The sequence below is a fragment of the Vespa crabro genome, chromosome 2, assembly GCF_910589235.1.
Source record: "Vespa crabro chromosome 2, iyVesCrab1.2, whole genome shotgun sequence".
Taxonomy (NCBI): Eukaryota; Metazoa; Arthropoda; class Insecta; order Hymenoptera; family Vespidae; genus Vespa; species Vespa crabro.
Window position 1 is genome coordinate 17,055,302 of NC_060956.1, and position 21,627 is coordinate 17,076,928.

General features: G+C 35.1%; 2 protein-coding genes across 6 annotated transcripts; one reads left to right on the forward strand and one right to left on the reverse strand.

Annotated features, from left to right (window-relative positions):
• The first annotated feature begins 67 nt into the window (after nt 1-67).
• LOC124421922 lies at nt 68-6,736 on the forward strand. The gene is made up of 4 exons (XM_046957633.1): nt 68-544; nt 1,862-1,974; nt 2,057-2,147; nt 2,224-6,736. Exons 2-4 carry the CDS (start codon nt 1,868-1,870, stop codon nt 2,395-2,397), a joined length of 372 nt encoding a protein of 123 aa, XP_046813589.1. The 5' UTR covers nt 68-544; nt 1,862-1,867; the 3' UTR covers nt 2,398-6,736.
• LOC124421916 lies at nt 2,781-21,617 on the reverse strand. 5 transcript variants are annotated; one of them, XM_046957621.1, is made up of 9 exons: nt 21,096-21,617; nt 11,848-11,963; nt 11,465-11,639; nt 10,796-11,132; nt 10,321-10,624; nt 9,963-10,199; nt 8,513-9,750; nt 7,793-8,347; nt 2,781-7,687 (listed from the first exon to the last, which is right to left on the reverse strand). In XM_046957621.1, the coding sequence occupies exons 2-9, from the start codon at nt 11,935-11,937 to the stop codon at nt 7,513-7,515; spliced, it is 3,111 nt and encodes a 1,036-aa protein (XP_046813577.1). In that variant the 5' UTR covers nt 11,938-11,963; nt 21,096-21,617; the 3' UTR covers nt 2,781-7,512. The 5 variants fall into 5 exon arrangements, with proteins under 5 accessions (XP_046813577.1, XP_046813576.1, XP_046813578.1 ...); XM_046957620.1 differs by having other exon boundaries at nt 9,963-10,241; nt 21,096-21,615; XM_046957622.1 differs by having other exon boundaries at nt 7,545-7,709; nt 9,963-10,241; nt 21,096-21,615.
• Between the last annotated feature and the right edge of the window lie 10 nt (nt 21,618-21,627).

Below are 21,627 nucleotides of genomic sequence, written 5' to 3' on the forward strand. Positions count from 1 at the left end.
ATCCAATTCATCTAGCTTCCTTAAGCTTAAGATGTGTATATGTGAAACATAATTATATACATATAATGAATACATTAAATAAATGGCCTTATTGAACTTGTCGCATTAAAAAGACAAATATTTATTATGAAATTATTTTTAAGATGAATAATCATAAATATAGCAAAAAAAAATGAATAATAATTTCAACGCAGCTGTATTTTTGAATATAACTTCATTATCAACTTTTACAATCGGATGTGACCTAGAAAATGACAGATAAAGATAAACAAACAAAATTAAGGGTAACAATGAGGAACACACTTTTGTTGCTCAAGGTCCGGAAAACATTTACGGTTGAGAAATTATCGAGGAAGTACTTAGGCTCAAAGAATGCATAAACCGTGAAAAAAAGAAAAGAAAAAGAAAAAGTCGAATGACGAATTTACAGGTGATTCACAGAACAGTCGTTCTGTGAATCTCGCTTAAGAAAGTTCTTAGTTTCGTCAACGGCATGTGAATCTTTTCTACGTTTGCGTCAGAGTACTTTTCAAATTTTGCAAAGGTAAGCAACATTTGTCTTTCTGAACGCATATACGTATTCGTCGCACTGTGTTTATGACATTCAGTAAATTTCACGACACTTTCTAATTACGCAAGCATTTCATTTAATGCTGAAAAAGGGAAGTTACGTGATTTCATAAATAAATATATTCAAGAAGATACATTGATTAAAACTAGAACTATTTACAAATTATTCCGATATATTAAAATGCATCTCAAACATATTGCAGAGAAGCAATCAAAAAGAGAGAAAAAAACAAGAAATATATAAAATTAATTATATATATAAAATATAAGAGAAAATGCCATAATGCCTTGAGAATTTTTAATAAAAACATAATTTTAAATCAATTATACAAACTAATTTATAAATCTGATATTAAAATTATTTAAAAAAAAAATTATTTCTTTTCATAGGAGAAAAAATAATGAGTGATATTAACCAAAAAATTTTTAATACAAGAAATATATATATAACATTTTAAAATTTATCTGTTGGGTTTATTTAAATGAGAAAATGAATGAACGAGAGAAAGAAAGAAAAAGAGAGAAAAAAAAGAGCTCATATACGTTTTCATAAAATACGTTCGCCAACCTGCTGTCTGCTAAGTAGAATTGTAGCTCCGTGTCGACCGCATTCCAAGAACGTAGAGTCAAAGAACCATGTATTTATTCCTCGTTTAAAGCATTGACGTGAATGAACATTTTTTATATAAAACGTGTACAAGTTACGAATACGTATGAAACGAATAAATAAAAAAAAAAAATAAATCAAATGATCCATTTAAAAATTACATTTCATATACTACCAAGTTTTAGATTTAAAGAAAAAAAAAATATGTATATATAAAGCTTTTTTAATAAACGCGCCAAATACATACACGTAAAAATTCAATATTATATCTTAAGATAGATGAAAACTCGGTAAAATATCGATAATTACGATTGTAAGTGTCGCGCTAAAGTGATATAATAAAACTGAAACACTTTCTTATGCTCGTATATAATGACTATTCTTTTTAACACGCTTTTAAGAATGCTTCGTCTATCATAAGAGTTAAACAAATTATCCTATCGATAGATGGCATTTGCTAACATAGTTATTAATAATGTATAAAAAGTTATTTCTTTTCAGGTACTAATATTATTAATTAATAAATAACTTTAATAATTTTTTTCAATATTTCAATTTGTTACAGAGATATTTACCTATTATATTCTTTCTGAATTTATATAAAATAAAATGAATGATGTTTGATAATTTGATTGATAGGAATCATAAAATTCTATAATAATATGTTTATTTCTTTTTTTCCAGATTAAGATGACGTTCAAAGCATTGATGAATTTTGGTTCCTTTGAAAAAACTCCATACACGCCCGTCGATCGTTATCATAGCGGATGGGGTTCTTATCACCATAGCTCAAACGGGTAATTATCGGAAATTTCAAAAGATTCTGTTAACAAAGTTATCGTAATTAAAATTAAAAGAACTTCATTGTTTACATTTCAGTGGTTATAAAGGACATAAAGGTGGTGGCAATGGAGCTGCTTTGAGCGCTTTAACTTTACTTGCCTTTCTCTTCCTTATAAACGTTATGCAAGTGAGTAATAAAAAAAAAATATAAAAAAAAAAGAAAGAGAGAGTAAAAATCTTCTTAACATCGCTCATAATTTTAGCAATCTCTTCAAGACAATAATTCTACTGTAACAACAACCACAACAACGTTGTTTTTACGCGACGATGAACAACCAATTGTATTGGACGCGAGAGAAAAGGAAGATGTTAATAAGAAGAAGGATTCGAACGGTTCACCTCCAAGATCTCATGATATAAGTTACGTCAGATTGTAATCCTTCGAAAGTATTTTTGCAGGATTAAAAAGGACATTGTTTCAAGGCAATAATGTTGTATAGATAAAATTTTACTGTTGTGCATCATGTAACAGAATATGTGCTTAAATATTTTCTTCCGTTTTTATTTATTTCATCTTTTTCTTTTCTTTCTATCAGCGACCTTTTCCTCTTTTACAGTTAGATTCGCAAACTTGCGCAAAATATTTATCGTAATTTCTATAACGATGGGAATAACGATGGAATCTTAGGAAATTATTCTATTTATAATTGTAGAGAGACTTTTAGTGTCGATTACTCTTGATTCGACATAATCTTCGAGAGTTTAATAGTAATAGTAATAATAGTAGTAATAATAGTAGTTGAAATGATTTAACCATACGTCAAAACACATAAATATTTTATTTTTGTTTTCTTTTCTTTTTTCTTATTCGAACATGAGCATTCGTCGAATATGTCTTGTAATGTAATTAGCGTTTCGAAAATGTACTTCCGTCTTATGTACATAATATTAGAAACATTGAGATATTCTTTTACCTCTTGATAATCTAGTGCCTTAAAAATAAACATGAACGTATTCGCGTATTGCTAAAGGATCGTTACTGACAGGTCCGAGGAACTGTATAACATCATATCATCGAGAAATCACGTTTTTTGTTCCCTACTTTCGATTACACCGATAAGAAAAAGGATGGAAACGAATTTTCCTCGAATGTGCGCCCATAAACTCGCTCGGGCACTTGTCACGATCCCGAAAAATCTTTTATTTTTCTTTTTTTTATTTTTTTCTTTACTTTTTTTTTTTATTTAAAAATTACCATGAGCCTAGTAGGTCTTCTTGAGCCTTTCGAAATATGGCAGAGTATCACGCGTTTTTATTTATTTTAATTTTTTAAATCGATCGACGACATATGTACGTAAGTACGTATGTATATATGTAGTACGTATAAACGAATAATTTCGTTGAGTAAAATGATTGTATTCATGTTTATACGTGTATGTTTATGAAATATGAAACGAGTCGAAGAAGCATAAATTTGAATATTTTGCGTCGTACTTCATTTCGCCCGTCGATGAGATCGTTTTTGTTTATTTAATAAACATACTTTCGTTAATGTCGTTGGAATGGAGATACGAGAAGAATATATTTTAAATAGAGAATACACAACCAACGAAACAAATTTAAATATAACATTTAACAAATTGCCTCCTGACTATTTCTAAGAAATATGCTTGGGAATACTTTACATATGGAAGGGACGAAGTATGATAAATAGAAAAAACATATTGCCATATAAACCATCGGTATTTTCGTTCGAATATCATTCGAAAAACTATAATTACATAACTATAAATATGTTTAGTTTCATATACGTACATACATACACATATGTATGTATACGTAGAAAGACCTATATAGAAAAACGACGTCTAATCATGCTTGTATATACGATATTCAGATATCTGTCGGTCCTCTATATTTTTTTTTCTCTTGTATACAAGAGTCGGTTCGAAGCATTATTTTTAAGTTCACTCGACGTTCGAAATTCACATTACAACAAAAAAAAAAGAATAAACGTCGAGATCGTCCGAATACTTTCAAAATAACTATATCATGTTTGCGAGATTAATCTTCGAGAGAATATTGTGATCGTTTAGTTTCTCCAAAGTTAAATTGAAGGAAGAGGAGAGTGAAAGAAAAATGGAGATAGAAGATTGAAGATTGAAAAATTTTGAACACACGCGCGGGTAGACTCGAAGAGCTCAAGGTCACCTCAGCTTTCTTACACGTATTTTTTTAATATAGATACTCTGAAAATCGTCTTCGTTATAAAACGAATATTAGTAACCAAGAGAAAAATAGCTATATATACGTATATGAATATATACATATATACATACATACACATTTACATATATATATATATGTATATATATATATGTATATATATGTATATATGTATATATGTATGTGTATATATATGTATATATATGTATATATATGTATATGTATATATATATATATATATATATATATATATATATATATTATATGATACACTAAATTACTGTCGTAAAGAATCGATGGCGTCGCCCTTCGATGATGCTTTCATTTCCATAAACGACCGGTTGTGAACGATTGCGAATATCTTTCTAGTTTTTACTATTCTCTTTCTTCTTCTTATTTTTTTTTTTTGGTCTTTTTGCAATGTACAGATTTGAAAGGAGAAAAGAACATTTACAACGATCGCTTAATATGTATGTATGTATGTATGTATGTATTTATATTATTTACGTATGCATATACGTTCGAAAATGTACGATTTAGTTTTATGAATCGCTTCCTCGTCGCCATGATCATTACATCCGTGGAGACGGGAAGAGGAAGAGAAGTGTAAGTAGAAATAACGACTCTGCAAGAACTCGTTTCAATTCCGGTACGCAGTTACGGCAATTCGAAGAGAATCTTCCCTTGTACGCGGAGCGAGTAATTATCACACCAGTTTTTTCTCCAGCGTAAAGATCAGTATCTATTAAGTGATACTCTAAGAATAAAACGAATAAAAGTTTGAAAACGATGGAAAATTTTCTATTCTGTTTTTTTCTTTTCTTTTTCTTTTTTTGCATGTCATTTCGAATTGGGTAAAATGCTATTATACTTGTTACGTTAATTCTACTTCATTTAAATTTTTAATAGCATCTTACTCAATCTAATGAAAAAGTATGAAAAACATCGTAAATTTGAATATAAAAGAAAAAAAGAAATATATATAGTACGATAAATAAGTATGCATCTTTTTCTTTTTCTTTTTTTTTCAATAATTACTCGTTCGGTACATCACGAAAGGAAATAGTTTTTGCTGTTTGCGTTTATGTTTATTTCTCTTTGCTGCTGTTGTTGTACGTCGTAAAAGTCAGCGAGTCAATATTCCACTTTGAACACAATAAGAGTTACGAGCAATATGACACATGCTCGATACTTCAAATGACGTAAACATTAGAAATGTAAGATTCTCAGCGAAAACGATGATGATCGACGATTATGATTACGTCATCTATTTTCGTTAAGAACGTAAGACTCGCTTCGAATCATCCTCGAGAAACTATGTTCTCCGAGTATGCAACAAAAGAAGCTCTAATCTCGAAATCTTTCTGACTTAATTTCATTCGATAAAAAATCAAACGTATTCAAAGTGTTATATCAAAAGAAATCAAATGACAAAGCAATTTTTGAAAAAAATCATTTTTAAATTAGAATTAATCCCAATATAAATTTTCTTTTTTATTGAAAGAAATCAAGTCAGACAATACGATCGTTAACGCAACTTGTTTACATTTTTTTCGCTAATCCTCGTGCGTCTAAATTGTCTCGTTTTTTATTTTTTTATATATATATATTTTTTTTTTTTTGTATTTCTGCAGGCAGCATCGTGGACGTCGAAGTCGAGAGTCTCGCCGTCCCTTCTTCGTACGCCATTTGATACGATTCTTAAGAGGTAGATGAATACGTAATTCCATTTGACATTGCGATATGCTTCTCCTTTTTCTATTTTTTTCCCTAATTCTCATTCTAATAACAAAACTCTCCATTTTGCAAAGAGTCAAGCATTAGCATGATATTCGCTAACAAATTAGTACATATGTACCTATTTACAACGGAAAATAAAAATAATCGCAAACATAAGTAAATACTTGCTTCTCACTGTTATGAAAGCCGAAGAAATTGGAGAACTCAAAATTACCCATGTATTAAATAATTGAACATTTTATGTAAGTCGGTTTACTCACCAAATATTTCTGCATTTGCTCGTTAAATGCACAAGCATCAAAGATACAGGAGGAAATGAAGTTACATTCAAGACGCCATTTTCTTCGATTAAATGAGTAAACAAACGATGAGGAGAATGCTAGCTACGCGATCATATTCGTTCATATTTCGAGTGCCTAATTTTTCAACGACCGTAACGAAACCTCCCCTCTTCGCGGTCAGTGTATACAACAGTCGATAAAATAATTTCTTCGAAAGATGGAAGGATTCGTGACGTCGAGGCTCTCGCATATTGCCAACGATCAACTCCCCGAGCACCGATAAGAATTTCGACGATAAGATGGAGATAGTGAGATTTTAAATGAAAAGCGACGTCCATCGGAGCGCAAATTTTGTTTATACTTTTGTTGGTCGATTTATTTCGATAAGGACAAATCATTGCTCGACGTCTGCATACCGGCTAATGACCGCTTGTAAAAGATAGAGAGATCAAAATCCGAGAGAGAAAGAGAGAGAGACAGAGAGAGAGAGATAGAGTGAGAGAGAGAGTGAGAGAGAGAGAGAGAGAGATCCTATTATTTTGAATTTTTTTGACCTTTTTTCATTTTTCTGTTTTTTTCTTTTTTCTTTAAACATCTTCAAGTTTCTTTCAAAGCACGATTGCGGACTTACGAACGTTACAAAACGCAGAAACGAAGGTATATATACGTTGTACGTATTTATACTTGTAAACGTCGGAACAAATACGATGATCAATAATCACGAATAAATCTTGCAAACAAGCTCTTCGACCTTCGAAAAACACGTACAAATACAAAGAAATTTAATCGCGGCAAATGCAAATGCATGAGACAAAAGTTTAGATCATGAAATAGAAAGCGAGAGAGAGAAAGAGAGATCCGAAAATCGATAACAATATCGCTTCGATCTTTTACAACGAGAGCGTTCTGTTCCGTTCGTTTCAGTCCAAATTTTGGTTTATTATTCTTACCTAAAATCTTTCTATATTATTATTTAACTGGCAGCGAGGCATCGCTTACTTTACCTACGTGCGTCATTGTGCTAGTTTTTTTTTTTATTCCTTTACATAACAATACGAAGGAGACTCTCGGATGATCATGATCATAGGATCGATTATCGAATAACAATTCCGATAAAATATATCAGGATAGATATTGAAATTAATCGAAATGTTCGATATGATCGATTCTTCGATCGGAACACACTTTTGATCTATCTTCGATCCTCGTATGATGTTCTCAATGATCTCTGCAGCGATCAACGATCGAACGAATTCCGAAAGATTCTAATAAGATTAGATACGTTTCTTTGTCGCTTCCGTACTATTATTGATGCGAATTCTCATCAGTCTCTTCCTGAGAAACGATACTCGATCGATTCGATCTCACGTCGAGATCCATGCTGAAAGGTTTCCCCGAGCCAAGGATCTGCTGACCAACGATAGCTTGGCCAGTAATCTGGTTGTCCTCGATGCTCAAGCTACATTCCAAGGAGCTGTCACTGAAAGTACAGAAACAGACTTCTACTCAACACTAGCGCCTTTCAAGATTATTCGACGAAAATGTGTATTATATTCGATCCATGATCGTACCCAGGTGCGTTTACCTGACGATGCTGGCACGATCGACAGAGCTCGTGGTTGGCAGGATGCAATTCTCACCGTTGCATGCCCGTTCTCCGTTGCTACTACATGACGAAGTCCTCGTTGTCGTTGCCTCTCGGATCGAAGCTCTTCTCGACTCCTCGTGACATTCGCATCTACACTCTTCAGGTTGAACGTAGCTGTAACCGGTGGTCTTAACTTCGTCCTCGGTACGTGGAATCGTTTGAATTATTTTCGGTGCCTTTCTCTTCTCCGGGATCTCCTCAAAATTTATCCAATTGTTGGGTCTGGTTGGTGCTCTCGGTGGTAAAGGTGGTGGACTGGGAGACTTTCCAGCTGCTCTATTACGACCACCATCCGTTACTTTACCCGCAAACTCGGTGAAAGTATTGGCAGCGTGTCTCTTTGGACTCTTCAATTTAAAACTATCCTCGCGTGGTAAAGATATCTTCATTCTTTCAACACGTCTTTCGTCTAGGGATGTCTGCATCACAAATTCGTCCAATAGAGTTGGATTGATGGGCGTCGTTGAACGTGGCCTTTCGATTGGAATCGTTCTGAAATCGAAAATAATCGTAAAATTTCTACAAAATATATCTTATTTATATATATATATATCTGTGTTTAAAGACACTTAGGGAGGAAAGAGAGAGAGAGAGAGAGAGAGAGAGAGAGAGAGAGAGAGAGAGAGAGAGAGAGAGAGAGTAATTTTAGTCTCGTACCTAACTTCTTGAAGTCGTTGTTTCACAGGTAGAATTGGTACAGCTACGCTCTTTTCTAAAGGCAAAGTAGTCGGAATATATGGAAGATCTTCTTCGAAGCTTTCCTCGTTGAAAAGACCCTTTCGTTCGTCAGGTAACTCTTCAGTAATTTTCTCAGCCTTATTTCGAATGAACTCTATCTCGGAATCTCTCTCAGACTCAGAACTGTTATGATCAAGATCTGATATTATGCTAGATGTTTTTACTAGATCAGTTTCCGCCGCTTTAACCGATAATCCATCGTCTAGAAAATCTGATTTCTTATATTCGTTGGTAGTCTTCGTACCAGGGACATCACTTTCTGCTATCTTTTTTTGCTGTGGAACAATTTCTTCTTTTTTTTCGCGTGGTAATATTTGCTGTTCTTCCTTACTTTTCTTCTTGATCTTTGGTGCATCAGGAATTTTCTTCGCGATCGAATCCCTGGAAGAGCTACTGGACATTCGTAATGATCCAGAAGTCGGCCTGACTTCGCTCGACGGTGACGAGGATTTTGTTACTGTGTTTTCTACGCTCTTCACACTTTGTGTACCTATTTTAGAATCTTTCGAGCCACTTGTCGATACTTGAGAATCTTTTGACGGGCTAAGTGACATTTGATTCTCCCAAGAAGATCTCTTCGATGGTGTACTCTCTATCCTCGCTTCTGTTCTCACCTCAGCAACTGGAGGACGATGATATTCTATAGAAACTTCCGTCATCATTATCCCACCAGCATGAGATTCGGATTCATATTCGTCCAATAATTTAGTTGGTGTTTCTAACGGTATCGAAACACTTTCAGATGGTAAAGCTTCCTCGTAATTCCTGTCGTCCGCGTGAAGGCTGATGAAGATCGAATCATCCTTACGTCTTTCCTTTTCCGTGTTAAAAGTAAATTCGACCTGGCCGATACTCTCCAATGACGGTTGATCAACGGTATCGATGTCGCACTCGATTCCACAGAAAGTAGCTATCGCCTCGTCGTAACTCTTCTTCCTCTCGCGTTTCTTAAAGAGACTCAAGGTCGAGGAGAAAACATTCTTGTTCTTTGAATCCTTCTTCAAACTAGAATTCTTATCAACGGAGACTCTCTCGCGTGATTTCGATCTGCTTCTCAGGCTCTCCGTGGTGTCCTTTATCTTCGATGTTAAACTCCTTCGTGGCTTCGTACTGGGCGATGGTGATCCTGGGCTCAGTACGCTGCCATCAGTCCTGGTCTTGAGGAACAGAGCATACTTTCCTTTAGGATCACTCCTTGACTAAAAGCGTTTCGCTTACCAGGCATAGGTAGACTACAATAGCTCGATAGTGACAAAGCGAAAGGTACTAAAAGCGTTAACTGTCTTTCTCTCTGTACATGTGTGCGTGTGTGTGTGTTCTTTTTTGTTTTTTTTTTGTTTTTGAAAGCTTTTGAAACATATCACTTTACCTTGAATAAAGAGGCAAAACTGCTTTTTCTTGATACGGAAGATGGACTAGGTGTCCGCGATCCCTCGGTACCGAGATCAAACACCTTTTGATGTCTCGGTAATTTAGGACTACTGATTAAACTACTCGCCGTTGGTGTCGTTTGGACGATCTCTTTAAAATTCTGAGCTTTTTTTCGTTTGTCGTTAAAATCGAGGGTCGCGGGCTTTTGAACTTCTTGAGACTGGGTTTTCGCTGGCTGTTGTTGCGTTGATTCAGATGTTTTACGAATGATTGGTACCTAAAAAAATCACACAATAGGTTTTCCAAAAAATACTCTATCAATTATAAATAATAATTTAAATTAAACTTAAGCGTACCTCTATGTTAACCTTTTCTAAGAATCTCTTAGTAATTTCCACTTCTCTCTTAAAAATCTCTTTCCTTTCTTCACGGCCACGTCTTCTTGGCTTATCTAAAGGATCTGGTTTCAAATTACCACCAACCATAGAAACTTTAATACTTTCTGGAATTAACGCTTTAGTGGTGTCGGCTTCGCGTTTCAACAGAATCTTTTCCAAGTCTTCGGTTTCCGGCTTCGATGGTTCGATCAAGTTATCAGCTAAAGTCGGCTTGCTGCCACAAAAGGACGTTTCTAGTAGACATTTGTGCGGACTCGGTGACCTAGAATGATTGAGAAAAAGAAAATCTTTTTACCTTATTAATGACTATTGACAGATAGATCATTATTTTTTTAATTACAAGAAAATAATGAAAACGATTTTCTCGCCGATATTATTTAGAATATAAATACTGATCGTAAATAAAATAAATTGAAAACTAACGAATCTATACCTCGAGGATGTGCCCGACACCACTGAGAGCTTTCCAGAAACACCAGAACCCTGACTTCCCACGGAAGACAACCTCGAGGTTCTACCACTGATGTTAAGGAGGATGATTTCGGAGCAATTACTGTCCTTTCGTTCCCTGTCTTGTGTCTGCCTCGTTCCACCACTATAATCCGATTGCGATCCATCTTCTCTTCGCTTTCTCGCTTTCTTCGATTCCCTCCTGAGATCTTGCTCGTGTATGGGATCCTGTAAGTCCAATTCCTCCGTTGACGATCTTAAATCCTGAGCATCTTCCTTATAACCTAAGGTCAGCTTACTCCCTGGAGGAGGATCTCCACCTGAAACAAAGTAAAGTTTTTATAAATTCATTATATCTTTAATAAATAAAATTCATTATTCTTGTATTACTCAATTTGTAATTATAATTCCATTAATCAGAGACATGGATCATTACTGGTAATGTTTTAAAAAAGTAATATTATATAAAGGAAACTTTTTCTTTGAGAATACAGAGAAGACAAAGAAAGACAGATATATATATATATATATATATATATATATATATATATATATATATAAAGAAAGAGAGAGAGAGAGAGAGAATCCTTACTTCAAATCCAATGAAAAAAAGATTTATTTTCTGTAAGAAAGAAAGATAAAGTAAGTATACCTGCGAGAAGCTCTCTTTCGGGTGACGATTCCCTGGAGTTACTATCCTCATGGTGAGAGGAACTGCTCGCCCGGCTGATATCAATTCTTGGTGTGCTGGGTGTCTTTAGCGAACTACCAGGCGTTGCCGGGGTGGCGACCTCGATGATGCCTGGCATTCGTGTCGTTGGTTCCCCCTGCATTCAAATTCGTAGACTGGTTTGTCGTTGGATCACAGTCTTGGAATTGAAGGTGTAGAACTTCGGGGTTCAGGCGCCTCCAAAGTTTAAGAGGAAGACGTGCGACACTCGGAGAGGGAACACACGTGCTCGATTCTCGTGAGCCGAGTGGGTCTCGGAGAGTCGATAAGAAGTAGGACTCAGGGAGGACTCATGGGGGACTCACGTTTTCCACCTCGTCCGATAGGTCTTCGAAGGACGCTATTGGTGCTGGTCCAAGCTTCCTCTGACGAGCGCTCGGCAATCCTGATGCCATATTCGATAGCTCGGACCTCGGAGATACTGGAAAGCCGATGAACAAAAAAGACGATTATAATTCTTCTTTATTTTCAATTAAAAGGATTTCGACGATATTAAGGTAACTATGTTCACTTAAAGGATGTATTGTTTTTAACATGTTCTGAATACATCGCTTAATTCTTCTAACATTACATATTACTTGCTCTCCGTTTCTCAATCGATGTAGATATATGAAAGGTCTATGAGTATATCACTACATACTTGTATTAACTAAAATCAATAGAGAAGCGATCGTTAAGGGTTCAAGCAAACATTCAGAAAAATAATCGTACATATATTGCGTTCTACTAATGATCTTCTATGATGGAAAATCGATGAACATGACTATGTGGGTATACTATATAATATGCCAGGTATAATTACAAGTTACTATCGTACTACTTCGAACTCTATGCTAACAACCGCTCGAACTATAAAAACGTGCTACGTTGTCATAACTTTCACCCCAATAACGTGAGTAATTTTCAACATTGCTTTAAACCTCAAAACTCATTATAACTTCGAAATATATGAAATTACTGCTTTTTTCCTTTTTACGATCTGCGGAGGCCATGTATAAAGACCATCTCTCAGCGATCATGAACGTGACTTAAAGTTTAAAGCTCGCCGTCGCATCGCATAATCTAACTTTGTCATTGACGATGGGCGGAGCTTCAACAGGCCAACAAAGCTTACCTTTTCATAAATCACGTTCACTAATTGATTCTCCGAACTTTCATTTTCCATTAGCAACTATGAAAAAGATTTAATATGGTCGATAGCTAGTTGTTGATTCCGATCTCAAAACAAAAAAAAATTTCTAAACAGGTTATCAGGACAGTTCTAAGTGTAAAATTCTTGTATGATAGATCGAAAGTAACAGGAAACAACCGTGTCGAGTGCCCATTAACGACGTATAATGAATGCAAGCGTAGGAGTAAAAGGGCGCGTAAATGCATTGAATAAGAAGGGAGTAAAATGATGAAGCGAATGAAGACACTTCGGACAAAGGCTGCTTGAAGAATGGCATTAAGATTGTTCGAGAAAAATTATATTTATCTCTCCTAATTTTTCTTTTTCAAACGATGCTAAAATCGAAAATTTTTGTTCTTTAAAATATTTTGAACGTGAAAGTATTTCAAACGAAACTTTTCGGAAAAATCGAACGAAATGATATTTCACTTTGTGAAAAGTACTATCTTTATATCAAATATATTCTAATCGTCCCGACCGGAAATTAAGTCATTTTCAAAGTTTAATGGATTTTCATTTCGTTAAATATTAATCGCGTTATATCACCAATAAAACGTAATTCGAGCGAAGGAAAGATCGCACCTACATTCGTATTTTTAATAATCGAGAACGTTAGCACGTACTACATTCACGTGTACGTGAACAGACTGAATATTATACTCAATAGATCTGCACTAGCATTGCATTTGACATAACAGACATTGAGATATCCGGTAACCTTGATTACGCACTTCAAATCAACGTAAATCTATATGAAAATTCAATGCTTCTTGTCGATTTATCTTTTCAATGTATTCACATTGAGAATTCGATTACTTGATTTTTTGATCTGGAACTTTTTCTTTTTATTTTTTGTTCAGATTTCCATCGACCTACTTCAAATGAAATTATATCAAATGGACGTACTAACATTTGATTGTTCATGCAGATGATGCTAATTAATCGATTATCCAGCTTAACCGATTAATTAGTCGAAAAATTAAAATTCATAGAATATTAACTCGCTTATCGCGAATTTGTCACGCCTAGATTTCGACCGAAAATAAAAACAAATATTTCATATTTTTCCTCGAGGATTTTCCCGATAAATTAATTTTTAAGAGACATAAAATCGTACGCTTGTAATGTGAATCTTATTCTCCTCGTACTTAAACACTGAAATGAGATATTGCTCATGAAATCATAAGCCGAGCTTCGTTTTATTTTTCCCTTTAATATGATCAGAGAACGGATGAACTATTTTCTAGAAGGTCGACCCACATCGAGCAATATTCTCATCCATTTTCGTTCCCTCGATACCAGGAGAAAGAAGGAACTTTGAGGAAGAATAAAAGACGAACCGAGAATAATGTAAGACTAATAAATTAAAGGAGTGATTGTTCGTTTAAAAATATTATAAAGAAAAAAAAGAAAAAAAAAAGAAAAAAATAGAAAAAAAAATTCGCATCAAAAAAGAAAGAACTATTTCAAGTTAAGATTCTTTTCTTCCAAGAAAGAATACGTTCTGTTTTCGTTCTTTTATACCTTTTTTCTTTTTCTTAGTTTTATTTTTTCCATTCGATCATTGTTCACGAAACACAGGGGAGATAGACATGTTCGTGCTAAAGACAGCGATGTCCCTTTATTTCTCGCTTTTTTAATTTTATTAGGACAACGGAGAAGCTGTAGTACACATACGTCCATACATACAATAGCATGCAATAGAGAAGAAAAAGGTCGTGCCGAAGTACAAAAGCGCTGTTGTTGCGCTAACGGTGGTTAGTCCCATGAACAAACCAGGTAAATCGTATCTGTCAGATAAATAGGTCGTCAAGCATGACTGCATCCTGGGAAAACGTACCATTGCGCGAACACACTTCTCTCTGAGAACGACCCATTACGGAAAAAGATCTATCGTGTTAACGAAGCTTATCTCTTCTTTAACAAGCTAATTCCAACCCCGTATGGTCGACTCGTTCTTTGCTAAATGCACGAACCGCCATCTTGATCAATTAATAGACGAGACAAGTTTTTGTTTAAAACAATTCCTTCCATTTTGCTTTTTTATTTAAATCATTATATTTTTTTCATTAAATATACGTGTGTATGTGTGTGTGTGTGTGTGTGTGTACGTGCGCGCGCGTGATAAATGAATAAAGTCTATGATTGAAGTTTTCAAATACGATATTATTGAAATCAGATATACGTAAGTAGATATATATTTATTCGAGACACTTAGTTTTATAATATTATCTCTTTTACTTTTAAATAATATTAAAAATATATAAGATCTCGGATAAAATCTGTTCCAAATAAAATTTTACGTATAATTCGAATAATTTTATTCAACAAATTCATGAGAAATACATTCATTATTTCGATATATAACTGTTAAGATCTTTCAATAAGTAACAGAGCCAAGGGATCTAACTTTAACATTATGCTCAACGATCGCAACAAATGAATCGTCCCCTTTAAATTATTTCAATCCCAATAAAGTTCCCTTTCGCGATCGGTGAATAACTAAAATGTCACACGACGAAATAGCTCTCCTTCCTGTGGATATTCAAACAAGAATTTCCTGTTCCAGGATGACTCTTGGTTGCGTTATTGCTTAGAAGCAATTATCATACAAAGGAAGACAGCTCGAAAGCGTCGTTCTACCGAAATCCATTTGTTAAAAGGAGAAAAAGTAACGATGAAAAAAATATATCTAGTTAAGTACTTATTGCGTTCGTTTCGAATTTAAATAGTATGGGAGTCGCAAAATAGGACGACGAAGAAACAAAGACGAATAGAAAAATGAAAGATATATTAGGTAACAATTAGATCGTCTGTTAAAATTGTATTAACGGACATTTTAACATCGAGAAGAATGATTACATTATCGACTTAATACTTAGCACAAGTGAACGAAGTTTATTTTTTCTTTTACTTTCTTTTCTATCCTTCTTTTCTCTCCATCGTATATATACGAATTAACTCCTATACTATGTCGCAAAAATATCAACACACAAATAAATCGATATTTACCATCACTATCGGACATTTTTGAAGGGGCAAAAATGAAATATTGTCCATGAAAGAAAAAAGAAATCCTGGAGAAAATGTTGAATGTATCAATACATACATGAGAGGAAACGACATGTTTCATAATAATCGTCACTTTTAATTATTCTTGCTAAATCATGATGTAATCAAATTCGAAGGTGTTTATTATTTATATTTATCCTGCTATCCTACATTATTTCCACTTTATATAGATCAAATTAAAAAGGAAAAACAATGATGATGATAATGATAATAATAATAATAATAATAATAATTCCAATAATAATAATAAAAAACAATGATGATGATAATGAGAACAATAATAATAATAATAATAATAATAATAATAATAATAATAATAATAATAATAATAATAATAATAATAATAATAATAATTCTTAGAAATAGCGTAAAACAAAGCGTCACGTCTCTCTCTCTCTCTCTTCCTCTCTTCCTTTCTCTCTCTCTCTCTTTCTCTCTCTTTCTCTCTCTCCCTCTCTCTCTTTCTCTCTCTTTCTCTCCTAGTAATTTATTTTTACCGAAAAATGAGAGTTCGAATGGATCGATATCAATAGAATTTTAATTATATTCGGTGTGAGCTGCTTAAAAATCACGGCATCATCGAGGTAAGCGCGAAACGACATTTAAAAATATATCGAAGAAACGCGAAAGAAAATGAATGATCTAAAAACGAGGATAAAGGTGCGCGTTTGCAATAATTCCCGCCAGAAATCGCATCTACATAAGTTCTATCGCGAGAGAGACTGACCTACATTTTACAAAAAAGATGCGACGTTGCTTGGCGCAATTTAAAGGAAACTACATTTCCATTTTAGATAGACAAATTCTCAATTATTGTTAACATTGGTTTTGAATTACGACAAGGGTAAAATGAAAAAAAAAAGAAAAAAAGGAAGAAAAATGAATTATCAAGGTCGAAGCTTTTGAAAGATATGAACATTACAAGAGGTCATAGGTAGAGACTATAAAGGGATGAGTGGGTGGTGGGTTGAGAATGAATGCAGGACGTTCGACATTAAAATTGGCTTGTTTCGTGCTCTCAACCGCTATGTTACGTTGAAACGTCAAATATTTGGACAGTAACGGCAGCAAGAACAGCAACAATAACAATGAAAATAACGAGGAGGTAGTTTACGTACATGGTGAAACAGAAGTGAAGTTTTTCCGGCAAAAAAAAAAACCCTATTGAAACAGAAGAAATAGAAGAACCAAGAAAGATGGAATTGACAAAAAACAAATCACGAGTGTTAACTGCTCTGCTTAGAATAAAAAGAATGAAAAAATCCGACATCGAAAAAATAAGCGTCAACTGCAAAATTGAACGTCACTTCAACTGCCTCAGAGGACGACCCGAGTTAAATTGGGAGATCGTTTCTTCTATATGATAAAAAAATCGTGAATCGAAGACAACGTAGATTATACTCGTTTCAATAAAACTAAGATAAAAGAGAACGACGGTAGCTTGCATTCCATCACGTTCGATTGCGGTAATGTCTACCTTGAACTTCTACGAAAACCAGGAAAATGTAAGAGAAAACAACAGAGAGAGAGAAAGAGAGAGAGAGAGAGAGAGAGAGAGAGAGAGAGAGAGAGTGAAAGAGAGAATAGCAATCCGAATAAAAAATCCGGGAATCTAAAAATAATTGAACACAGTTGTATCGATGAGGATGACGACAACGACGCGAGATTGTTATTAAGAAATTAATAATCACCTCTCCAGCGTTGTCTCCGACGTTAAATGAAGTATAAGATCGGAGCCACATTAAATGCTCCAGCGGACAACAGGAGAATGCAAGTTAGTCTCTGTCGAGTGTAACGTAATCTCTTTGAACGTAGGTATGGCTCATGACACGAAAAGGCCCGTCGATAAACGTGCGTCTACCTTTTCAACCAGTGGCAACTATTTGCATATATATATATATATATATATATATATATATATATATATCGTCTCTGTAATGTGTATACCAATAGGTACTTATCCGATTATAAATGAAAATTCGTCTTCATTTTGTCTTTTCTCTTTTTCACCCATTTTATCCGTATTAAGCACAAAAGCTAGTAGACTCCAATTATTCGATCGATACACACACATTATCAATCCATGTCAATTCCTGGAAATTAACGACGAAGATGATTATATATGATACTTATGCGTCACGTTATCATTATATCGTTCAAGTAGAGATATCTAAGATGTCTACTGTGATACTTTTAATTAAATGATCTTCAATCGAGAAACGGAAAGACATGAATCAATAGGGAAAATACGTGCTCATAGATATATGTATAATATATTCATTCGAAATACGAGAAATGAGTTTTAGAGATTCAACAAGTCTCACTGTGGGACATTACGAAAGGTCGTGTCGAATTTTACCAACACGTTCAAAAGAAAAGCCCACTTCCACGATCGATATCTCTTCAAAGAGGATCAAAAATGTTAACATTATCGGTTGACGAAAATCGATATCACGTAAAGCAAAGTAAATTTTGTACGAATTAAGTAGGCTAAACTTTCTAGAGGCGAAAGTTGGTAAAACTAGTACAGACGTCAAAGGCGAATGATCGTACTAGTAATAGTGATAGTAATAGTAGTAGTAGAGTTTATGGAATGATGCCAATATCCGAAAAGTTTTACGAAGAGCAAAGCTTTCGACTAGATTTGCAAAAGAAAAGGTCAGACGGAACGTCTTTCCTCGTGAGGCAAAGCTTCTTGACAAAAATATTCGAAAGATCGATATTACACATGCACATATGCATATGTACATAGAAATGAGCTTATACATACTTACAAGGATCCATAAAACGAAATAAATTCTATATACATCGAAAGTAAACTATCTTAAAAGTCGTACCATAGTAAAATATAACCCGGAAAGCGACAACAATTTTTCCTTGACCCTATATTTATACTCGATGCATCACGAACTGCACCACGGAGCTCGTACAGCTCGATAGGGCCATTAAAAAATATTCTCTCTTTCTCTCTCTCTCTCTTTCTCTCTCTCTCTCTCTCTTTCTCTCTATCTATCTCTCCTTCTCTCTCTCTCTCTCTTTCTCTCTATCTATCTTTCCTTCTCTCTCTCTCTCTCTCTCTCTCTCTCTCTCTCTCTCTTTCTTTCTATCTCTCCTTCTCCTTCTCTCTCTCTCTCTCTCTCTCTCTCTCTCTCTTTCTCTTTCTCTCTCTCTCTATCTATCTATCTATCTTTCTCTCTATCACCACCCCCTTCTGTATCTATCATTATACATGAAATCATTACATGACAGTTTTTGAACGAACAAAGTCAAAACTTTTTTAAAGGAAAAGAAGGAAGAAATTTTTCTCAAAACGTCGATCAAATAGATGCTTTGATTTACCTAGCGATAAAACTTTCGCTTCGTTTTTTCTTTTTTTGTTTCTAAAGCAAAAGAAAAGCCCTTGCAATTTTAATCGCATTTCAACGACATGAAAAGTAAAGATTGTACGATATCAATCTCTTCGTTCTATTATTAATAAATTGGACTCTGTCCGTGCTGAAAATTTGGATCGCCGGTTTATTTCTTCTCGGTGACGATCAACTTACGCGATGCAGAAAGGATCTCTCCCAGACGCTCTCCCAATATCTTTCAAGCCAATGCGTTGTTAACTGCTACTAAAATAGAAATTGATTTTGCTCGTATTCGAAAGATTTCACGCGAGACAAAAGTCTCTTTCTTTATTGATAGATCTTAAGTAAATACTTTCTTCCTCCTTTTTCCCCTTCTATTATACAAAGGAAAAAAAATATTCAAGAGACGTACTTGTTAAGCAAAACTAATTTCCGATACGTAAATGAAATCGATGATTCGTCCTGTTATATTAAGAGAAAGGAAATTGTCAAAATTAACATACAATTTAAAATTGTCGATTTTTTCAATATAAAATTGGATTTATAGAAAAGATGTTGATCGTATCGGTCCAACGTCGATATTGTTTTCATCAAAAACGTATGAGGAATTAATTAAAATGTGGCGCCCATTTTCCTTCCAGATCTAACCTCCCGATTAATTGTACCACAATAAGTGTACCACAGAAATGACACACAAGAGCGAAAGTAAAACGGTCGGAATCGTCTCACAAAGTGAGCTAGCAATTTTGACGGAAGCGCAGGGAAGCACGATGATGAGCTCATTCGCGCGAATAGAATGCACTGAGAGACATAGATGCCACACGATGACGTTCCGCACGATCGAACGTAGTGATACCATGAGAGACCGATGACATAACGCGTCCATGCTCGCTAAACGAAGGCCCATATTACGAAGAGAAGCGAAAACACGCGCGACCAGTTTTTATCATCGAGTTTTAGATGCCTCTCGCAAGCATGAACGTCATGCATCGACATGTTGCATCCATTGGAAAGTGTATCAATATATTTAATGACACCTCGACGCTATTTATTAAATCCATTTTTCTTTTCGTTTTTTTTCAATGATTTTTCTTTATATTTAATCGGTACCTCAAATGATAAAAAATGTTCTTTCTCGTGAGGATCGATAATCGAGGGACCACTTTGTTCCCATAAAAGAAAAAATAAAAGAACGAATGAATTTAGAAAAAGAAAGAGAGAGAGAAAGAGAGAAATCTCGTTGTGAGTTAATCACGAAGATGATTCATAGTTGTAACGACGCTTAGAGAAGCACTACCCCAAGTCAGTTTCGCGCGGGGAAAACCGGCCAGTCAGTCAGTCGATGGTTCGCCTCACCCTATGGAAAGAACCAAGCTTTTATCGCGCGATCATCTAATTTCCCCTATCATAAACGCGAATCTTCTCCGAATTTCCAACGTTTTTTCCGAAAAACTCCTATCCTCCTTGTGGACGAACATTTTTGATCGCGATATACATAACAAATAATCCTAGGTAATACGTATAGAAAGTTTATCAATTTTATAGTAATCGTCGCGAGCAACGATCCTTTTTATTTAAATTTCATCCTTAAAAGTCTAATCGTATATTTTCTCTCTCTCTCTCTCTCTCTCTCTCTCTCTCTCTCTTTCTCTTTCTCTCTCTCATTCTCTTTCCATCCTTCCCTTTGTCATAATAAATGCAAAGTTAAGAAGTAAGTATTCTCGGATAATCGCATTGCCATAATCATCTCTTACTAGGTAATCGTTCCTCTAACTTACGGAGAAAAAAGCACCGAAAACTTAGAGAAATTCCTAATGTGAAACCATACGAGAAGAATCTTTTTAAAGTGGACGTTCGTGGACGTGTGCTTGAGAAGAGTGGAATGTGGATGATGATGTCGGATAAGAAATACAGGCCGTGCGTGGCTGAATTCATATCCCGGATAAATCGGCTAACTTACCCTAATGCCGTGTCCTCCATGCCAGCTATCGGGAAGCGATCGATCCCTTTCTCGGTACCTCCATTCTCGCGTCCTCCTTTCTTTCTCCCCCGGTAGTCCAACGCCTTTCCTCTCCCCTTTCACCCTCACACACACACTCTCTCTCTCTCTCTCTCTCTCTTTCGTTCTCTCCCACTCCCACACTCTCTCTCTCTCTCTTTCTCTCTCTCTCTCTCTCTCTCTCTCTCTCTCTCTCTCTCTCTCTCTCTCTCTCTCTCTCTCTCTCTTTCTTTCTTACTCGCAACCCTTTTAATTCTTCAACGAAGAAGGCCAATAGCGGCAAACTCGAGACTTTCTCTCTTCTTCGAAAACCGGTGAGCTTACATCTTGACGGTATAACGTACTAACGGCTGCCAATAACGATGACGATGGTGATTGTGCCGCTGGTGCCGCCGCTACTGCTGCTCTACTGATGCAGAACGCGCACACTCTCGCATGAGTCCTCCGCGGACGCACGACGACGATGACGACGACGATGACGACGACGACGACG